This window comes from Acartia tonsa, chromosome 12 (assembly GCF_053477335.1).
Source record: "Acartia tonsa isolate MP-2025a chromosome 12, ASM5347733v1, whole genome shotgun sequence".
Classification (NCBI taxonomy): domain Eukaryota; kingdom Metazoa; phylum Arthropoda; class Copepoda; order Calanoida; family Acartiidae; genus Acartia; species Acartia tonsa.
Window position 1 is genome coordinate 32390492 of NC_137271.1, and position 21616 is coordinate 32412107.

Below are 21616 nucleotides of genomic sequence, written 5' to 3' on the forward strand. Positions count from 1 at the left end.
ATAGCCTGTTTATAAGTATTTTAGTGTGCAAGCACTTCCGCATATCATCACTTAAAGTGATCACGAAGCAATTTTTAAAAATTTGATATATATTCAGAATTACTTAGTCATTTATAATTTAGATGAAATGTCTCCTAAATTTGATATAAAAAGTGCTATAAAACTTTGACTTTTAAAGTTGCTGCAGTACTCATACAATTCATTGATAAAATCATGTGTTGAACAAACTTTTAAATATGTTGGCATTTCTCTTAACACAGATGGATTTATTAAATTTCATACTCCTAGAATAAAAATAAAGTTCTGTTTTTATACTGTTGTTATCAATTTTGCTTAAATACAACTGAAAAATTATTAAATTACTAAAACGATTTTAATCAGCTTATTTTAAAGAAATCAGAACAAGTCTAGGAGTGTCCTATGGTGTTCTCTGTATATCATTATTCATATAAATGTATGAAAATTTAAGTTTTAAACATGATTTAAAGTTTAGGAGTGTCCTATGATGTTTTCTATATATTAATCTATATTCTAATGTGTGAAAATTGGAGTTTTCAACATAATTCAAAGTCTAGGAGTTTCCTATGATGTTATCTATATATTAATCTATATTCTTATGTATGTAGATTGGGGTTTTAAACATAATTTAAAGTTTATAAGTTTTCTAAGATGTTCTATATATATTAATCTATATTCAAATGTGTGAAAATTTGAGTTTTAAACAAAATTCTAAGTCTAGGAGTGTCCTATGATGTTCTCTATATATTAATCTATATTCTAATGTGTGAAAATTGGGTTTTTACACATCTGCCTTCATATTAATGGCGCACCTACTCTATAACTAATTTAGCCTGTACTATTGACAATATGTCAATAAATATAGACAGGTTTTTATTTTGTTTTTAATTATTAGCAAGCAACATTAGTGTACCTATATTAAAAAGATAGATATGCCTACATAATTAAGTTGTCTTTAGTTGTCTATCAAGGATTTTAAAAGGGGATGGGAGTGTTACACCCCTCAACACCCCCAAAAGCTTATATTATCTTATTCATCACCCCAAATCCTTGAATTACCCTCCTTAATTTATTTTTACCTTCTCTCCCACCCAAAGAACCTTGGACGTCCTTGTAAAGCATGTAAATATCAGGAATAGGTATAACAAACAAGCAAAATAAATCTAAAATAATATTTGGGGGGCAAATGGAGAGGTCGTCAATTTTACACTGTGTTGCCCCCCAACGACAGCTGAAAAACACGTAGGTATAGGTTTCCTGATTCTTTTCTAAATTAATTTCGTTATTGGTAGAAGCTGTGTAAATATACATCAAAAGATAAACAACTTATCCCCGCAAATTTTTCAGCAGAAATCCTGCCCCTGGTAGTTCTAAATTAAAGTGGGAAAAGAATGGGGTGTAGATTAATTAAAGAAAACTTTAGGTATTACCAAATTTCATCTAAGTTATAGTAAAGTTCTTATATGGCTTGATTCATCAAAGATTTCTAAAGTTTTCAATAATGTGATTTTCTTCATATATTTTTTTGTGTGTATGTATGTGAGTGGTTAATATTGCTTTTTCTTTAACAATTTAGAAAATATAAGTACTTATTTTAGGATTATACAGGAATGTGTGTGTAGGTGTGCGTGTGTGAGTGTGAGTATGTGTGTGTGTGTGGCTAGTATTGGTATCTGATACTGATACACATTATTATTTATTGGAAAGACAGGAACTACCAGTAAAAACAACAGAGCTATATAATTAGAAACTTTCAAACCTTCAGGAATAAGAATATAAATAATTAGATTAAGTTAATGTCCATTCTTATCTTCTTTCTGCTAGTAAAAATATTAGTTTTTGAGACAAAATGTTTTGTTTTTCTTATTTTCTGCAATAGATAGTTAGCAGGACAGGAGTGAATATGCGTTTATTTGCCAGGGGAATTTTCATGCGGAATAGTTTTTCTAGTGTCCCTTAATTGAAAAATTGATGCGCGAATCGCGCAATTTTTTTTGTGTATTAGGGGGGGGGGGTGTAGTGGGTTGGACGCCAAGAGGGGAGTATATATCCTCCTTAATTTTGTAAGGGAGGGAGGATAGACCCCCCCTTTTGTATAAGTCTCTGGTTCTATGTATATGGTAGCTTCAAGTCGTAGCATATGCTTAATTTTCAAGCATATATACCAATATCATACATCAATATTTCCTTTTTTTAGTACCTAAGCTACCTTGTAACTCATTTTGTCTGTTCGTCTGTAGGTTTGTCCTTGGGGATAAAATTGATTTTCATCAGAGAAAAAAGGGCTAAATGTGTTTATATATCCATGGTCAGTTAACATATGTATTAAAATTTAGGCTAATTGTGAATTAGAATCTGTGTCGTGCATGCACAACCCGAAAATTTTGACATCGCCCTGAAATCAAAATCTAGGGGGTAGAAATTATTATTATTATTGAGAAATCAAAACAAGCATCTCTGAATTTTTAATTTAACGTGCAAAGCGTGCAAATTTTTTAACACCCACCAAGTTGGAGGGGAATATGACTTTTTTGCCTTGACACCCCCTTAGGCTGAATTATGGGGAGTATAAGGGGTGTAGATCCTTGTCAGGGGGGGGGGAGTATCCACACCCCTCAATTTTACCAGAGAAATATGTAAGTTTCTCAAGCTTTTTGTTCAGATTCACTTTATCAATGACTAATAAGAAATACTCCATAAACCACTTTGTCCATTCGTCTGTTCGCAAGTCACAGATGTTGTCATCCTTGTTTTTACCATAAACTATGCATACACAAATATATAAGCTTATTGGATAAGGCCAATTACCTATTACTTAGGCATTTCTCAAAAAGTAAATATATCAAGATAACAAGGACACTTAGTATTAGAGTAAAAAACTAGAAGGGGAAGGGGTTAAATAACTGTATGTGCCCATCTTAAGGACCTTGTGCCGCCTCTCAATTGACTCTTCCTCAACCAATAGTGTCGTGAATATTAACACTGCCAATTAGCAGAGCTGGATCTTTTAATCATTTTAGTTGTAGGCCAGATCGGGGTGAGCCGAATTTCAGCCAATCACAGCGCGGCATTTCATAAAATGCTGTGCTCTCATTGGTGGAAAGTTGGCTTCACCCCGATCTGGCCTACAACTAAAATGATTTAAAGATCCAGCTCAGAAAACAATTTGCTACCAGACGAAAAAACTCTCTGAAAAAGGAGTGTATACATATATCTTTAAATACATCTATACTATAGATCTGTTGTTTTTTGTACGTTGTGACTAAGTGACTTATGGAATACCCTAGTTAAAGCTGCAGTACTGTTCATAGGTAGCGCAGCAATGTCAATAAAAATTACCTATATTCTCCAGGAAATTGCATCACATGGTGGACCTGAACAATTACAAGATTAGTATTCATGAAATCTTATGCCTTCGGGTACTTTTATTCAATTTTCATTGGTTGATTCAAACTAGCAGTGTTCATACTTTTTATATAATAATTTTAATATACAGACGAAGTAATTTTATCAATCTTATCCTTAAAAATCCTCGCTTGCTCCTTCCAGGACTAATAGCAAGCTTCAATGTAAAGGAGAAACATATTGGTTTAGCTGTTAGCGAGATCCTTCGTTAAATACACAGATATCCTGTTACTTCTATATATAAGGATAACACGGACAAAACCTACCATAACATCTTTTCTGGTGGAGGTTCTGACATCCCAGACATAATCTGACATCTTGTGCCCGATAAACTTCTTGATGTGCTCGGCTTCGATTCTAAAATAAAGCACGCGGCATTATTTACCAATTTGCGCAATTTCACGAAATTTCAACAATTTTGATGCTAATGTGGTTTACTTAGGCTTTTAGGGTACATTAGACTGTGCATCATACTGGTCCCCAAAGTTTTATTAAAAACGCTTTTAACAGTTATAAATCTATCTCAACCAAACGCTTTTCCATCTGGGGGCTCAAATACTTATGGCTACTGTACACAAAGTATGCTTCAAACTTTTTCGTCATTAATCATTTTCAACAGCAGGATTAATTTTGTTAAAAGTCATTTGGGATCATGGGATGAACATCAATTTAGCGTCCAGTGTCTTATCCCTCAAGATCCCTGAATTCTTGACTGCTATCCTTTCTATTTCAGCTGATGATAAAGATAGACGGATAAATTGTTGCTATGCATTTCATCTACAGAATTTTTGAGTACAAATGAACGCAGGGATGTTAAAGAATAAGACAATGGACAAAAAATTGATATATGTACATCTCCAATGGTGATAAACAAAATTATCCCTACTGTAAATTAATTGATGGCTTAAAACTTTAAGCAATGCATGTTTGGAACCAGCCAATTAAAATTCAATAAAAGTTCTTAACGTTTTTATGCCAACAAATAAGATAATGTGTTTATAAAACGTTTGTTACCAGTGTAATTTACAGTCCAATATCTCCTCCCTCCCTTAAATCTACGTCATGGACAAGAGGAATGTAAAATAAGGAAAATACTGAAAACCTATAATTCTAAATTAATCTGGGAAAATATTGTATTTTCCGCAAAGCAAAGTTGTAATTTGAATCAAGCAGTGTAGGAGGACATCAATTAAATGGACATTCCAATGCTTTAATTTATGTTACTTAGGGATCTAACGGGATAAGACATTAGCTCATAAATTGATGTACATCCCCAATGAATTTTCCGGTATTATCCTCTTAAAAATATTTTCTTCAATTTTTAAAATTTGTATACCTCTAAAATCCCTAATTAACCTAACCTAAAAAAGTGATAACAAGCAGCTTCTTAGGGGCCTTTACATAATGAAGAGAAGGGTTAAATTTTATTTTTTAAGATAAATATTTCTTCACATGAAATAAAGCCAACTAAATGAGTGACCCATTAATGAAAACCTATATTCTGTTTAATGGAATTGAATTGGCTGATATTTAAAGTGCATTCTTCAAAAGAGAGAGGGGACAATGGGCTGTTTACACTAGACCCAAAGTTTTATAACTATGTTTTCTTATCTGTTGACTAAACAACTTTGAGGACTTTGTTGAATTTTGATTGGTTGGTTAATTAAGTTGAGTGTTCAAAAGGGATAATTTTGTGTATCATCATTTGGAATGTAAATTAATTTATCGGCCATTGTCCTATCCTTTAAATCCCTGGCATTCTTAATGTCTCCCTGCCCAGGGATAAATGGATGTTAAAAAAGGTACATTATGTCATTAAGTAGCACAGCAACAATAAGTTTATACTTGAAAAGTCAATATAATATCATTTAAGACTGTTTTCCTATCTAGCGGTGGCGATCCTAGCATCTCTGTACTGGAGGAAGAACAATAATAGTTATTTCTCGCATCGTATTATAAACAGCTTTCCGCGGGTAAAGAGAGTACAATTATGAGATTAAAACAAGTTTTTTAGACCCGAGGTGCCGAAGGCACTGGCTAAAAAAACTGGTTTTAATCTTATGATTGTACATTTACATATTCGTAGAAAGCTGGATATAATACGATGCTAGACATAGTTTTTTCGTATGGATGAGAACCGGTTCCTATCCACCGGATTCGAATGAATACGAGAAAATATATTAAAACCATCACAAGTGTGGTAATACGGCAGCAGACGGACGGGCATTTTACAGAGTTGCTACGCAGTGGCTTATCAAGTCAAGCCTTCTGCACTAATCCTATTATATCACCATTCACCTCATGACCGCAGATGACCCCATCGGCAGCGGTCAGATTGGACTGGCTAAATAGGGGAGGGGCACGGACAATTAGCAACCCCGCGCCCCTCAGGCAACTATTCTACCGGGAGATGGTGCCTTCCCCTTTACTGCAGCTTACCCCAAAGATGTCTACCGCCGCGGGCTACGCCCTTGTCTCCCACACCCCCTTCAAACCTAACTCATTGTTATAATCTATTTTGTATATATATAGTAACCACCCATTGTAAATGTATTCAGTTTAAATATAATTTCTGTATGAGTAAATCCTGCTAGTTTGTTTTGGTAGAATACTTCAAGGCTAGGGGCTCGTTGGATTCGAACTCGCAACCGGTGAGCTGAAACTTACCACAACTTGGTGTCAGCTGTGAGATCGAGCCCTGCAGAAACTAGCCAATTCTACCTCTGATTGGACCCTTTTGCAAGTAAGGGGACAGTCAGCTGCCAACTGAGAAGCCAACTGAACCGCGAGACGGCCTTTTTAGGTCGATTTTCCATCATTTTGAACGCATTATGTAGGCCTCTGGCCTACGGCAAGCAGATTTAGCCCAGTGCCCAAGGTGCCTCTGGAGAGCCTGCCAATGACGTTTCCCAAGATTTCCAGCCCTCCAGAGCCTATCTTCTCCGCCGATACCTTTATCAACGGCCAGCCGTGTCCACCTGGCCCCCTCTACCTGGGGCCCCCAGCAATCCAATCGGCCAGGTCCGAGTCCAGGCCCGTCAAGTCGCAGTCTGATGCGCTCGGAGCCGCGCCCAGCCCCCAGGATTCAGCCTCTCCCGGCGCCGTGCCCGTCAAGTCGTGGCCGGACGCCCTCGGAGCCACGCATGGCTCCGATGCCTCAGCCTCTCCCGGCGCCGAGCCCGTCAAGTCGTGGCCGAATGCCCCCGGAGCCAAGGCTGGCCCCGATAACCCGGCCTCTCCTAGCGCCGTGCCCGTCAAATCGTGGCCGAACGCCCTCGGAGCCATGCATGGCTCCGACACCTCAGCCCCTCCCGGCGCCGAGCCCGTCAAATCGCGGCCGGTTGCTCCCGGAGCCGAAGCTGACCCAGTGCCAGCCACTTACAGGCTAAGTGCTGTCACTCCAACAAATGGCCAACCACCCCAACTCCGTACGGCCAAGCGGGTGGTCCTGCCTGGACGCGGCGTCATGGCGGTCCCTGTTGAGCTAGTGGGACACCGCACCAAGGATGCCATCCAGCTGTCTGCCCCAGAACAGAGGTTTGGGGAGTATCTTGTCATCCCAGAAGGCCTGTATGCACACAGGCCTGGCTCCGCCAGCGTGTTCCGAGTACTGGTGGTAAATGAGGGGGAGATGCCTCTCCTGCTGAACGCCGGCCTCCCCGTGGCTGGGGAGCTGGTGAAGCCCGACATTCTGGAGGTCTCCGACCGGCCTCCCCCTCGCATCCATTTGTTCCAAGAGCCTGTTGAGCCCCCAGATATGCAGCAGCTGTGGGCAGCCCTTGAGATGGAGGAGAACGAATTTCTGCGCAAGGACCCCCTGCTCAAGAAGGAGGTCTGGACCCTGCTGTCAGAGTACAGGGACGTCTTCTCCAACTCTACCCCAGGCTGCACTGATGTAGTGGAGCTACAGCTGCGCCTCAAGCCAGGGACCCAGCCGATCTGCCAGAGATTTCGTGATCTGAACCCACGGCAGGAGGCTGAGTTGGAAAAACAACTGGACACATGGTTGCAAGAAGGAGTCATAGAGCCTTCGGACTCAGCCTGGAGCAGCCCCCTGGTGCCTATCAAGAAGAAGGACGGGAGCACCCGCTGGGCCGTCGACTACAGGGCCCTCAACAAGTGTCTTGAGCTGGACAGCTACCCCCTGCCCAGGATCCAGCAGCTGGTAGAACGAGCTGGGGGACACCGTGTCTACAGTGCCTTAGACGCGGTGGCTGCGTACTACACCATCCGCGTGTCCGAGGATAGCCGGCCCTGCACCGCCTTCACCACCCCCAGAGGCTTGTACCAATGGAAAAGGATGCCCTTTGGCCTAGCCACCGCACCATCTGTCTACTCCAGGTTTATTGCAGGGGTCCTGAACCCATTGGGCACGGCCAACCTCCAGTCATATCTTGATGACGTCCTGACCTTTCACCAAGACACCTGGGCCCACCTGGCTAGGCTCCGGGAAGTCTTGGAAGCCCACCGCAGGGGAGGAATCCGCCTCAAGCCAGCCAAGACCAAGCTGTTCCGAGCCAAGGTAGACTATCTGGGCCACACCCTCAGCCGTGAGGGAATAGCCATGCAAGAGGATTATATTGACCGCATCCTTGACTGGCCGGCCCCCATCACCCCCAAGGACCTGCTGGCGCTCCTGGGGTTCTTTGGCTATTACTGTTTGTTCATCCCCGAGTATGCCGACCTCACCTACGAGATGAATCGGCAGAAAACGGCCAGGACACTGACCTGGACAGCCGAGATGGAAGCCCAGCTGGTACAGCTCAAGGACAAGTTTCGCCAAGCCCCCATCCGAGCGCCACCCAGGTTTGACCTACCAGCCGTGTTCCAGCTCACCAGGGACTTCAGCAGCCGGGCCATCTCTGCCATACTCAGCCAATGGCAGGACGGCAAGGAGAGGCTCATTGCCGCCGTGGGGCGCAAGACAACCGACCCCGAGACCCGCTATCCGTCCTGGAAGGGAGAGATGGCCGCCATCATGTATGGGATCCGGAAATTTCACGGCATCTTGTCCTACCGTAGCTCCCAGATCAACACTGATTCCTCAGCCTTGCTACAGATGAAGTCACTGAACACATCCACAGGGATGGTGGCCCGCTGGCAGGAGGAGCTAGCGGCCCTAGACTTCACTGTCTGCCACCGTCCTGGCACCCAGAATACCAATGCTGACGCCCTCAGCCGCCGGGAGGATGACAATATGCCGGCAGCGTCCGCCGAAGAATTAGCAGAACAGGCTGAATACCTCCACCACCTTTGCCAGCTAGGGGAGCCCGCAGCTGGCAGACCCTCCGCAGCACGGCTGGATCCGGCCCGAGTCTTAGAAGCCCAGACCCAGGATCCTCTCCTGCTCCGTGTCCGCCAGTGGGTAGCCGACGGAAAGGCCCCAACTAAGGCTGAGCTACGAGGCAAGGACCGGAACGAGCAGCAGTACGCCAGCCGCTTCGCAGCCCTGGGACTCGACGAGCATGGCTGCCTCACCACCACCGACCAGACCCTGACAGGGGAGAGGACAAGATACCTGCTGCCTTCGGCCCTCCAGCAGGACGCGTTCTTCCTGGCCCATGGAGCCCCCATGGCTGGGCACTTTGGGATGGACGCCACTATCGCCCACGTCGCCATGCATTTCTGGTGGCCCAACCTGTCCCGTGACGTCCGCCTGATGGTCCAGACTTGCCCTGAGTGTGTACAGAAGGTCACCAAGGAGAGGCTGAAGTTAGGAATACACGTGCCCTCCCAGCAGGGGTATCCACAGCAAGTCCTGTTCATTGACCTGGTGGGGCCCCTACCAGAGACGCCAGCCGGCAACCGCTCAGGATGGGTTCAGCCGGTTTGTCAGCCTCTACGCCATCCCCAACAAGCGCACCCTCACGGTGCCCGAAACCCTACTGCACCGCCACCTGGCCACGTTCGGATGCCCTCTGAAGATCCACTCCGACAATGGGATGGAGTTCACTGGCCAGGTATTCAAGGAACTGGCCTCCAAGCTCGAGATTGGCCTGACACATCCACCGCCCTACAACCCGCAGTCCAACCGGGTTGAGAGGTTCCATCGGACGCTCAACATAGGCATGCGGCTGTTCCTGGATAGAGATGACAACAACTGGGAGCCACACTTGCCTGCTATCGCCTTCGCCTACAACACCAAGGCCTGCAGATCCACGGGCGTGACCCCTTTCCTGGCCTATTTTGGGAGAGAGGCCAAGCTCCCGGTGGACCTGGTACTCCGGCTGCCAGACACTGAATATGCCTCAGTCCCAGCCAACGTCCAAGCCCTCCTGCAACGATACCACGCCATGTACGACGCAATCCAGCAGCGAGAGGAGGGAACCATCCGAAGGAGCGCGGCCGCTTACGAGGGCACGGCCAAATACGAAGTTGGAGACCTGGTTTGGTATCTGGCCCCCCGCCTGGTGCCAGGGAAGTCAGCCAAGATTACCAAGAGATGGACTGGCCCCTGGAAGGTAGTGAGACGGGCCACGGACGTCCACTACGTCATCAGACCCGCCTCTCCAACAGCCAAGATCTCGGAAATTACCGCGCATGTCGGCCGACTGCGCAAATACACAGGAGATGTCACCGCCCAGCAGATTCCAACGGACATCCAAGACGACCTGGACGGCGACGAGGACGCCACTGAGCTGCCGGCCGGAGCTGCGGCGTTGCCAGCTAGTGAACCAGGACAGTTTCCAGTGAACCAGCCGGCAGCCGCCGCCCCACAGCTTAGCGGCCAGGATCGTGACCCGGTAGAAGAGAACCTGCAACACCAACCCAACGAACCACCGCTGGCGCCGCCGGCCCCAGAACCACCTAGGGATGCAGTCTGGAACCCTGATGCGGACATGGAGCCCCTGCCTGCCAGCAGTGAGCCTACAGGAGAAGAAGCGGCCACTGAGATGGAAGTGGCGGCCCCAGATGACAGCCATCCCCATCCGGGTGGGAGCTAAGAGGCCGAGCAACCTGGACAAGATGGGCGCCTTCTTCCATCGTTGTCCCCCCCTTGGGAGCCTCTAGAGTGAGCCTAGGCCTCCGTGTTCAGTTACCAGCCGAGACAGAGTTAGTCCTGCAAACAAGGCCGAATTTCCAACGCCGAGGCCTGGCCGTCGCCAACCCTCAGCTGGAAGCCAACCGGGAGTTGACAATGCTGATATCCAACCACAGCCAGACCGAGCAGCGAGTGTCCCGCGGAGCCTGTATAGCCAGGGCTGTCCTGCACCGAGCTGTGCCCCAGGAAGAGGCTGCCGTTCGCAGGCAGAGGCTGCCGTATCCCCAGGTTCAAGGCCTGGTGGCTCGGGAGCCCCGCAGCCCTTGAAGGGGAGGTTGTGGTAATACGGCAGCAGACGGACGGGCATTTTACAGAGTTGCTACGCAGTGGCTTATCAAGTCAAGCCTTCTGCACTAATCCTATTATATCACCATTCACCTCATGACCGCAGATGACCCCATCGGCAGCGGTCAGATTGGACTGGCTAAATAGGGGAGGGGCACGGACACTTAGCAACCCCGCGCCCCTCAGGCAACTATTCTACCGGGAGATGGTGCCTTCCCCTTTACTGCAGCTTACCCCACAGATGTCTACCGCCGCGGGCTACGCCCTTGTCTCCCACACCCCCTTCAAACCTAACTCATTGTTATAATCTATTTTGTATATATATAGTAACCACCCATTGTAAATGTATTCAGTTTAAATATAATTTCTGTATGAGTAAATCCTGCTAGTTTGTTTTGGTAGAATACTTCAAGGCTAGGGGCTCGTTGGATTCGAACTCGCAACCGGTGAGCTGAAACGCTTCGGCTTACCACACAAGAACTAAATATTGGCCTAAAACCATTTTGTGACCTTTATAAAGCTTTCCTGAAATAGAGAACCTTAGCGAGATATAAAGGGGAAAACAAAAACCTTACTACTTTATATAATAAAATGTCATTAAAAATAATGGAAAGTCGATAATATTTCAGTTTTGATCACTCGAATAAAATGTAAGAGTAACGCCATGTCGATAATATAGATAATTTAATTGTAAGTCAACAAAATGCCCAACAATGATTAGACGTACAGAATTTTTGGTATATATTATATAGATTGGTGACTCGTTCCAAATTGTTTTAGTAATCAACATGCAAAGTTTGATTACGATAGGACTATTTTAACATAAAGACACACGGCAGATGGACTGATCATAATTGTAGAAAAGCTTGGCTTTGAAAAAAGATGATGATGCTTATTTATAAATAGCATTTGCCTTAGAAATTTTGAAGCTTAGTTGAGCAGACACTTCCAGAAAAGTTTATAACCTACTTGAGACAAGTTTCAAGGGTGTCAGACAATTTCACCAACAAATATTATAGAATAGATTAAATGGCAATTTATTTGTTAAATATCCTCCCCTGAATCCACAAAAAATAATTGATTCAGAAAATTATCGTTAAAAACCCAATTAAACTTAGTTAAACCCATGTAGAACTTTTTTTTTATTTTATTGGCTTTTAAGCTAAACTTTAATAACAAAGTTCAAACACTGTTTTTTCAACCTTTCTAGTTATACATTGACAAATCAATAATTTAAAGTTAAAATATATTTAAATTTAAATGCATATAAAAATACATATTTTTGTTAAAAAAAAATTACATTCTTGTTTTGTAGATCTTTATTGACCAATTTAGGTTTATATATTTTTTTAAAATCTGTAAATAAATAAGGAAATGACAGGAGCTAAAAATGCGGAGGGTACAAATTGAGGAATTGTTGGACATTTATTATTTGCTAGTATTAAAATAGCTGTCCTGCTAAAATTTCTAATATGCTACACAGATGGAACACCTAGTTTAAGTGAAAGTTAGAATATAAGGTAAAAAGATAGATCATTCTCAAGGAGGGAGGGGACATTGGGCTGTTTATTACACTAGTCCCTAAAATTTTATATAAGGTTTTCTTATTCGTTGGTCTAACAACCCTAGGGACATTTATTGAATTTTGATTGGTTGGTTCATTAAGTTGATTGTCCTAACATTTCAACTACAAATTGTAATCTACAGAATGTGTAATTTTGTGCATCATCATTGGGGGTGTGTATCAATTTATCGGCCATTGTCTTATCCCTTTAGATCCCTGGATCATTTTAGATAGGGAGGAGGCTTTTCTTATTCATTAGCTAATATGTTAATGTGCGAAATTGGTATTTGGAGGAAGGGAGGTGCCATTGGGCTGTCAACAAATTCATATAATTGTAATAATAAGCCGAACCCTGCTATTTAGCCCCTGCGGGAATTACAAACCCTGAAATTACATTTAAAGAAACTACCTGTCTGCGTGTTCACAGTCCAGTGGCTGCCAGGATTCATCATGGAACCAAGTACCTCGCATTATTTCTAATCCTAAATAATAAAATGCGGCTGAAAAGCAGTCAAGTAGCATCCATTTTGGCTGACAATGTTTTGTGATAAAATATTCCTTTTGGTTATTTGCGTGTCGAAACAGAGTCGACCTATACTTTCAATTTTAGTTGTAAAAAGGTACATTCCTCTAAAATAGCCGTAAACCTTTCCTGGGCCTATATGAAGCTTCACTGTAAAGGAGAACCATATCAGTTCTGTGGTTTGTGAGATCCATCACTACACATACAAACTAACACACAAACAGACTCAAAGACATCTTGCTTATTTCATAAATATAAGAACATAATTCTTTTCATACTATTGGCAAGTAATGTAATAAAATAGGTTAACAGCAATGCAAAAATGTAAAAAAAGTAAAATTGAAAATCATTATAGCAACAATAAAACTAAATACACAAAAAGTAATAATAACTCTGTTTAGGTAAAATTAGGGTTAAAGGAATAAGTAAATGTATTTTCAAACAATGGTAGAAAAAAATAAATCCATTTCAAACGGCATGTATGTCTGAAGGTAAAAATTACCTCGAAGGATCTATACCTTGTGTAAGTAGCGAAGATATTCTTTCAATCGAAATGTTCGTCCGTCTGTCCGTCCGTTATAAATGGAATGGGGGAAACGTGATTTTCTCGGCTTCAAGCACTAATATCCAAACTAAAGGAGTCAAGAAACACTTGGTCCTAAAGTCCTAACTGTGCATGGAAATGAGTTGCGCCTTTATTGATAAGGCATTTTCCCTACTTTAACTATTATTGTCTCACATTATCATTATTTAGTTTAATTGACTTTTCCCTTAATCTACTTATAGTAAAAACTCACTGGAATTTCAAACAAAAAGTTTTAAAACAAAGATTTTAGTTGGGCAAAGGGTAAACAAACAATTCTTTTTTTTGGAAAAATTAAAACAAGCCTTTAATAGAAAAGTTTTTCTAATAACAAGGATGACAACATCCATAAAAGCGAAGCACTGAAACGGTAGGACAAACGGACATTAATACTTGTATAGTGTCTGAACTGAATAATCAGAATATAAAAGTACAAGATTCGAAGCAAAATTGTAAGTAAATTTGTTGAAAAACTGCTTGATACAGGATAATGTTTATGGACATACTTACATCTTTAGGGCTTGATTGTAGAGTTGCTTCGCTTAAAATATTGTTCTTTGTTGTCCCAGGAATCAATATACCAAATATCAGATCAAACGGATAATTAGATCATATAAAAATTCGTTGTTAAAAAAGTAGAAAAATCAACATGTTTAAAATGGACGTACGGACATTCTGGTAATGATTATAGAGTTGCTACGCTTTCTAAATCGTACCTAACTATTACAGGAATTACCATGCAAAATTTGAAATCGATAGGACAATTCTAACATGCTTAAATTAACGAATAAAAGCTATTTAAAAAAGTAAAAAAATCAACATGTTTAAAATGGACGTACGGACATTTGGGTAATTATTATAGAGTTGCTACGCTTTCTAAATCGTACCTAACTACTACAGAAATCACCATGCAAAGTTTGAAATCGATAGGACAATTCTAACATGCTTAAATTAACGAATAAAAGCTAACTATCTCGGACGGACGTACGGACGGACGGACGGACGGACGGACGTACGGACGGACGGACCGACCCTAATTATAGAAAAGCTTCGCTTTTAAAAAGACATGCACTAGTTTTTAAAAATATTCTCTTCGGCAATCTTTTTATAAATGCAACTGAATGTCATTGTCTATCTGTATATCTGTGTATGTAGCAAAGAATCACGATAAAGGCTAAACCAATATGGTTCTCCTTTACAGTGAAGCCTAATATAGTTCCAGGGATGGTTATAATTCTTTCGGTGGAGAGGGTACCTCCCCCCCCCCTCAAGAAAAAACCCTTTCTGAATTTTTATATTTTTTCTTTTAAAAATAAAAATGAGTGTAGGGTCGATTGACAAATTCAATTTTATAAACAAAAACGAAACCTATATTTTGAAGAAAAAACGAGAAATCTATATAAAAACTGAGTTTTATCTTGGAACTGGAGAAAAGTTTTGTCATTTGTTGTATTAGTTGTAACCAATGAATTATATACCTACTTTTAAATACTTTTAGATAAAACAGATTCATTTGTTATACACTATTTATAATACATTATGATGTGCATACTATCTTTGTCAAGGGCGTGTATAGGGTTTTCCAGTTGGATGAGCAAAGCGCATTAAAAAATTTTACACTGCACCCTTAAACCTAAATTTAGAGGTTGTGTGAGCTTTAAGGAGTGTAATAGAGAAACAAAGTGGGTGTTATTATCAGGTGGGTGGATATTATCACCTTGTTGTCCACCAAATAATGGACATACTCAAAAGTCTACTAGGCCAATTTTGGAGTTTTTTTTTCGATTTACATATAAATAAACAGACACAGGGATAGAAAATTTAAAAGACGGACAGACGGCGAGACTCAGTGAAAATTAGAAGATTTATTGACACTACCTGTACTTGGCCAATAAATGGAGTTGCACTTCCATTGATTAAGGTCCACCAGATAGATTCCTCCCCTCACAACTATTGTAAACTCTTTCTCTTCCCGTAAGATTTCATCAGTTCTAAAATAAGACATGGTAGATTTAGGTTTCATGTAGTAAAGACGATATAAATATCAGCTTTGTTTATTTTTTTAACTTTGTTTATTGCTTATAGCGACTTAAACTTCATTATCAACACTTTCAACAAAAATTTTAGTTAACACCCTTGTTAAACATTTTTGTTATTATTTCATCAACATAGACTGTGATAAACAATCTTTGAACAGGTCATCTTATTTCTATGTCAACCCAAGAATGTTGTACATAGAATGAGGGATATTGATAATGGATATAGAATATACTTAGATATTATGACAAGGGAAAAATTGTCGTCAATTTAACTTGCTAAAATGGACAAAATTTATTGGTCAGTTTATTTATTTATTAGGAGAGGAGGGGATGGTGTAAAGGGGATTATTACATGAGTACATGATTATCTACTATAAGATCCAGATTATAATAAATCCATTCATAATGTCAAGATAAATCTTATATTAACCTGTTACCTCCAAGTTTAACAGGAACTTGCCTTTAGTTTATAATTACTATACCTGTAATGTAACCGTTTAGACAATTTTCCATTCCTATGATTGTGGCGGCTAGGAACCCTTCGACCTAAATATGGATTTAGACTTGTAAAAGACGTTTGACACTATCTTTACTTATTCGTTAATGAAAACATGTCAAAAATAAGTTGTAGCAAATTATTTAGATATGATTTTAGACTTGAATAAGGCTTTTGATAGTAAACATACTTCTTTTCCACTTTCCATTGACTATAACTCCCTTTTTTTGTACCTTCTCTCTATATATTTAAATACATACTACCTCTTACTTATTACAGTGACATTTTGCAAGCTTGTTGTTGCTGCGCTACTTATGTTCTTTATTATGCTTGTTAAAATATCTATACCTGAAGGATCCGTATGAAAATAATCTCGATTTCTAAACTCATCCAAATATTGGGCAGAGTCACTGAAAACAAATATATCATTAAATTTTTAGTAGCACAGCTACTCTATAAGTAACAGTGTCTGTTTGTACCACATGGCGCTTATGGTAGCTTAAATTTCACCCTCTAGCTCAAAAACTAGAAATATAAAATGAAGATACTTGAAAATATATCTGAAGCTAGCTCCTAAGATACAGGATTTAAAAGATCTGACTCTAATCTGATTGTAAAAAAAGCATGATTCCATTTTCATTAATTTTGCTACTATAATATCTTTTCTCCAAACCAATAATTGTGTCTAAGAGTAAATCTGGAAATATTATATAAAATTACTATTTAATCTGTTTGCTGTTTGCACACAATCCCTTAATGGGATCAAGAATCTTGAAATTGACAACCCCCTTCAAAAATATGTATCCTTAGATAAAAGTAACAGGATCTATATCTGACTGTCTGTATGTCAGTCCCGAAGGATCTTGCTAACCACTGAAACTATATGGTTCTCCAAACAGTGAAGCTTCTCACATCCAAGAATGAATAATAACTATTTTAGGGGAGGTTACAACAAACCTATAACTAGACAAAATTACAGTGTTGGTATTGAAAGAACATTTTTAGATGAATGTTTTAAATATATCAAAAAACCTTTATCCCTGTGTATGTAGCTATTCTAACATAACCTTACCTAAAATAAGAATAGAAAAAGGTTTCCTTTCTTTAAAAAATTGTATGAAGTCCAGATGTAATAAGGGGAGAAACCACCAATTGTCTTGATAACATTAAGATACCGCGTGAGTGATATATAATATTGTACACTTACATAAATTTATATATTTCCTGTTGAGCAAAAAAGTCTTCCAAAGAAACTACTTTCTTTCTTTTTACTATTACAGAACACAATTTTAATGAAACATTTATTAATATTATCATAATAACATTTATCTAATTTTATTTAGTAAAAACAACGTTCTTTTTAATGATTTTTTTATTGATCTTTAACTTAAAGATTCATGATTTAGCAATCTTCAGGAAGATACTACTGATGTTCATAATACAAATTGGATGATTTTTTTTCAAAAATGTTAGGAGATTTTCGTAATATATTTAATTTTTCATAATGTGACATAAATTTTTTAATCATTGATTTTGTATTTTTTTTTATACCTTTTCAACTTTTAGTGATTTGATGATTTAGGTTGAGTGTCCAAACGTTTCAACCAGTAATTGTTATCTACAGAATGGGTAATTTTGTGTATTAACATTTAAAATATGTACATCAATCTATCGGCTACTGTCTTATCCATTTAGATCCCTGGCTATGATTCAATTAAAATAGAGAGTTTCCCTTAACCTTCCGGGGCCTTTTCCTTTTCCATGTCTTCTCTTTAAATATATATATATAGAGGAGCCACGGATTAATTCAAGATGGAATAACAAAACTGGATCCAAATTCCAAATTGAATTTAATAGTTGTAGTAGCACTAGTAGCACAAACCATCCGATAATACAACACCATGAAAACATTGATTTTTTTTTCTGAACAGATAAATTTCGAAAGTATAGTCTAATTTAGTAATTTATTAAAAATATTTGTCATAAAAATGCTTATTATACTCTCCTAAACATTTTGTATGGTTCTTATTTAATAATATTTTTCTTTATTTTCACTGTATTTTTTTTACTATCCTTTTTCCATTACTGAACTGAAAAAAAGAACCTATCATATTTTAGATACCCGTTTTAAAATTCCAACACGAACCAAACCAATGGAACCCTGGTAGATATTTTATATTTTTATCTATCCAAATATGATAAACTGACGTTGCCAATATATTTAGGTTTTATCAACATTTATAAACACATCAATAACCATTCAATACATGTCTCACATAATAGGTTTTTTTTCCATATTTATTTTATATCAAATCAGAATTTTTTTTCGTAATAAATATTGATATTGAACCTGGTGAAATATTATATTGCCACCAACTTTTTACCAATGGCAAAAACAGAAAAAAAGGAAAAAAATATTTGAAAACAGTCTATTAAGACCTTGGAAACAATCATGATACAAACATCAGGAAAGCTTATTATTTGTCACAGGAAGGTTTTGATATATTTTTCTCATTAAGAAAGGTTACTTTCAATGTTAGAGAAGTGTTTTTTAAAGAGAAGTACCTCACCTACAAATATAAAACAAGAATAACATAAGTAGCAAAAATCATTTATCGACAAACTGGTAAAGTCATATAGCTGATGTTCACTGGTAATAAAATTGAGGGAAAAAAAAAGAACATAAACAATATCAGAAAATCACGAAACCTTTATTAAAAATGAAAGTATGACTTGCATGATTTAATATCAATTTTATTAGCCCGGCCCTGCGGCCCTTCTGGGCCAATAAAACATAAATCGATCCTGTAGTTTTTCAGTTTAGTGTCCGTGGAAAAGTGTAACTATTTAAGAAATAAAATCTGTCATTAAGTAATTTAATTATAGCAACCTTACGTACATACGGACATTATAGTAAGTTGAAGAGTAGCTGCACTACTAGAAATTTAAATATTTTGAATATGTCAAAATAAAATTTAGCGGTCACTTTTTACATTTATAAATGTACAACATTGGCAAAAAATGTAAACAATAGATATCTTATATTAGAAGCCAAATACATTTTTGAACCATTAACAGTTGATCTCTTTTATTTGGTAACTAGCAGCTGCGCCCCTAGCATTTCAATTTAAGATAGAAGGATAATAATAGCCTAAAACTTCCCGAAACAAGAAGATCCCATAAATTGAGAACTCAATGGAATAATTGGCTATTAAAGTTAATGACTTTATATAAATATTATCAATTTAATATATTTGTCACAAAAGCAAATCGTCTTCAGTTAGGACAAAGTTTTAGTCGAGATTGAAAAGTAGAACAAAATTATGGTGGTAATTAAATATCTAAAATAACTTTTTATATCTATTGACTTGAGTTCAGTTTATATTGGAGAGAATTTGGGAAAGGAAATAGTTAGATACATATATGGATAAACCCATAAGTACCTCTGGAATTTATTATTTAAAATTGATTTTAATTTCGGTACTAACATTTTAAATCATTTAAGTTATAAATATGCTGCTTTTTTTTTATTTTCCTTTAAAATATATGATGCGTTTAAACTCCGTTTAAAGTTCTATGTCTTTAAGGCCTGTATTTTCGGTGCTATGACAGTGCGGGGCAACCCTGTACCAAATGTAACCTAAACTAATTTAGTGTAAAAAAAAACTAATATTGGGTAAAACAATAGAGGGGAAAGGGGTTAAATAACTGTATGCTCCCACCCCATGGGACATGTGCCGACTTTTCAATTGGGTCTTTGAAAATCAGCCAATAGCGAAGAAAATATTAACACAGCCAACTCGCTACAATAGAGCAGAAAGAAATTAGCTAGCAGACTACAAAAGTCCACAACACTGGATCCAGGTAGTTGTCTGGGCTATACATCTATACTTAAGACATTTATAGGGTAAACTTTTAACATTATTAATAAAAGATATACAACTCCTTCAATTTTATGAAAAATAAGGGGAGGGTGGGGGGGGGGGGATTCACTCGACAGGAGATATCGCATTCCTTAACTTTCCAAATACACGAAGATCCATACATGTATCTAACTAGAAAAAAGGCAAAGCTAGGAAGAAAAAGAAATATCTGAAAATGACAATTTTCATGGCTTATTGAATCTCTCCTATAAATTGTGATACAAATCTCACAATTTTTTTTATAAATCATGGTGCAAAAAAAGAATTTATAGAAGAGATATTTTAATTTTAATACAGTGGTAGTTATGCCACTCTATAAAAAAAGCCTGTCCGTATGTCTGTAAGTCGCAGCAGCCAGTCATATTTGGTCGTGACGCTCTTAAATATTTTTTTAGAATGATATTATAATTATATTATACACACCCCACCACTGGTTGATTTTCAATGACACAATTGAGAGTGGGCACAAGGACAATGCGATGGGGAGATACAGTTATTTAACCCTTTCTCCCTCTAGTGTTTTTTATTATTTTATGTTTATTATATGAAAATATATATTCTTTAAATTTTTATCTGAAATTTGATTTTTACTCAAAAAAAATCTATAGAAATGAAAAAAATTATTTAATTATTCTAATCAGTGGCGTACACAACGTTTTAACAGTTAACAATTATGGGAATGGAAGGTGTACAATTTTAAGGGGGATGTTGACACCCCCATATCACACGTCAACGATTTCAATCAGTAGTGCAGTAATTAAGATAAAAAAGAACAATAATATTTAAAAAAAGATATTTACTATTCCAATTTCTTTTCAACTTGAGATGAAAATATCCATTTTTAAAATCTTTTTTTTATTAATGATCAATGATATAATTCTAAAAAGCCAAGTGCTATGTTTATAAGCATGATTTTTCTTTTTTGAAGTATTTAAGTTATATTTATAAAAGCAAAAATTAAACAATTTCCAAGAAAGCAAATTTTAAGTATACAGACCTATTATGGTCGCTGCACTTGTTAAATTACAATCATTAATAGAATGAATGATTTTAACTTCATTTAGTTAATTTATTTTATCTATGGTCTATTTGTTTATATTTGTCAATACAATTACTGTATAATCTGTAACTATTTGTTATTCAGTTAGTCTGTCTGTTTTACTACCGCTCTATTTTTTCATCTTTTCATCTTTCTTTCTATCTTTTGTGGGTCCTTGTGTCTTTCTATCTAATTTCAATGTTTATCTATATGTCTGTCTGTCTATCTTCTTGTCTACACTCTGTCTGTCTGTATATCTTCTTGTTTACCAGTCTGTCTGTCTGTCTGAATTCTTGTCTACTAGTCTGTCTGTCTTTCAGTGTGTACCTATAGGCATATTCATAACTATCACCACAATAACTGTCTGTACCACTGCCATCATAGTATCTGTCTGTCTGTCTACCTACATGTCTGTCTGTCTGTTAGTGTGTACCTGAAGGCATATTCATCACTATCACCACTATAACTGTTTGTACCACTTCCATCATAAAATCTGTCTATCTGTCTGTCTGTCTGTCAGTCTGTTATTCTGTCTGTCATTCTGTCTGTCCATCTGTCTGTCTGTCCATCTGTCTGTTTGTCAGTGTGTACCTGAAGGCATATTCATCACTATCACCACTATAACTGTTTGTACCACTTCCATTATAAAATCTGTCTATCTGTCTGTCTGTCAGTCTGTCTGTCCATCTGTCTGTCTGT

The 21616-nt window shown here is 38.6% G+C and overlaps 2 protein-coding genes across 2 annotated transcripts in view; both read right to left on the reverse strand.

Annotated features, from left to right (window-relative positions):
• Positions 1-21616, reverse strand: part of Ns4 (Nucleostemin 4) — a 160580-nt gene that overhangs the window by 127883 nt on the left and 11081 nt on the right. The window lies entirely within an intron of this gene.
• PAPLA1 (Phosphatidic Acid Phospholipase A1) overlaps positions 1-21616 on the reverse strand; it is a 256678-nt gene that overhangs the window by 59729 nt on the left and 175333 nt on the right. Inside the window, exons 11-16 of the mRNA XM_080178180.1 lie at positions 16304-16365; positions 15942-16005; positions 15299-15411; positions 12724-12796; positions 3690-3780; positions 3358-3392 (exon numbers count right to left, since the gene is read on the reverse strand). Of these exons, the coding sequence (XP_080034306.1) occupies positions 3358-3392; positions 3690-3780; positions 12724-12796; positions 15299-15411; positions 15942-16005; positions 16304-16365 (438 nt within the window). The remainder of the gene's footprint in view (positions 1-3357; positions 3393-3689; positions 3781-12723; positions 12797-15298; positions 15412-15941; positions 16006-16303; positions 16366-21616) is intronic.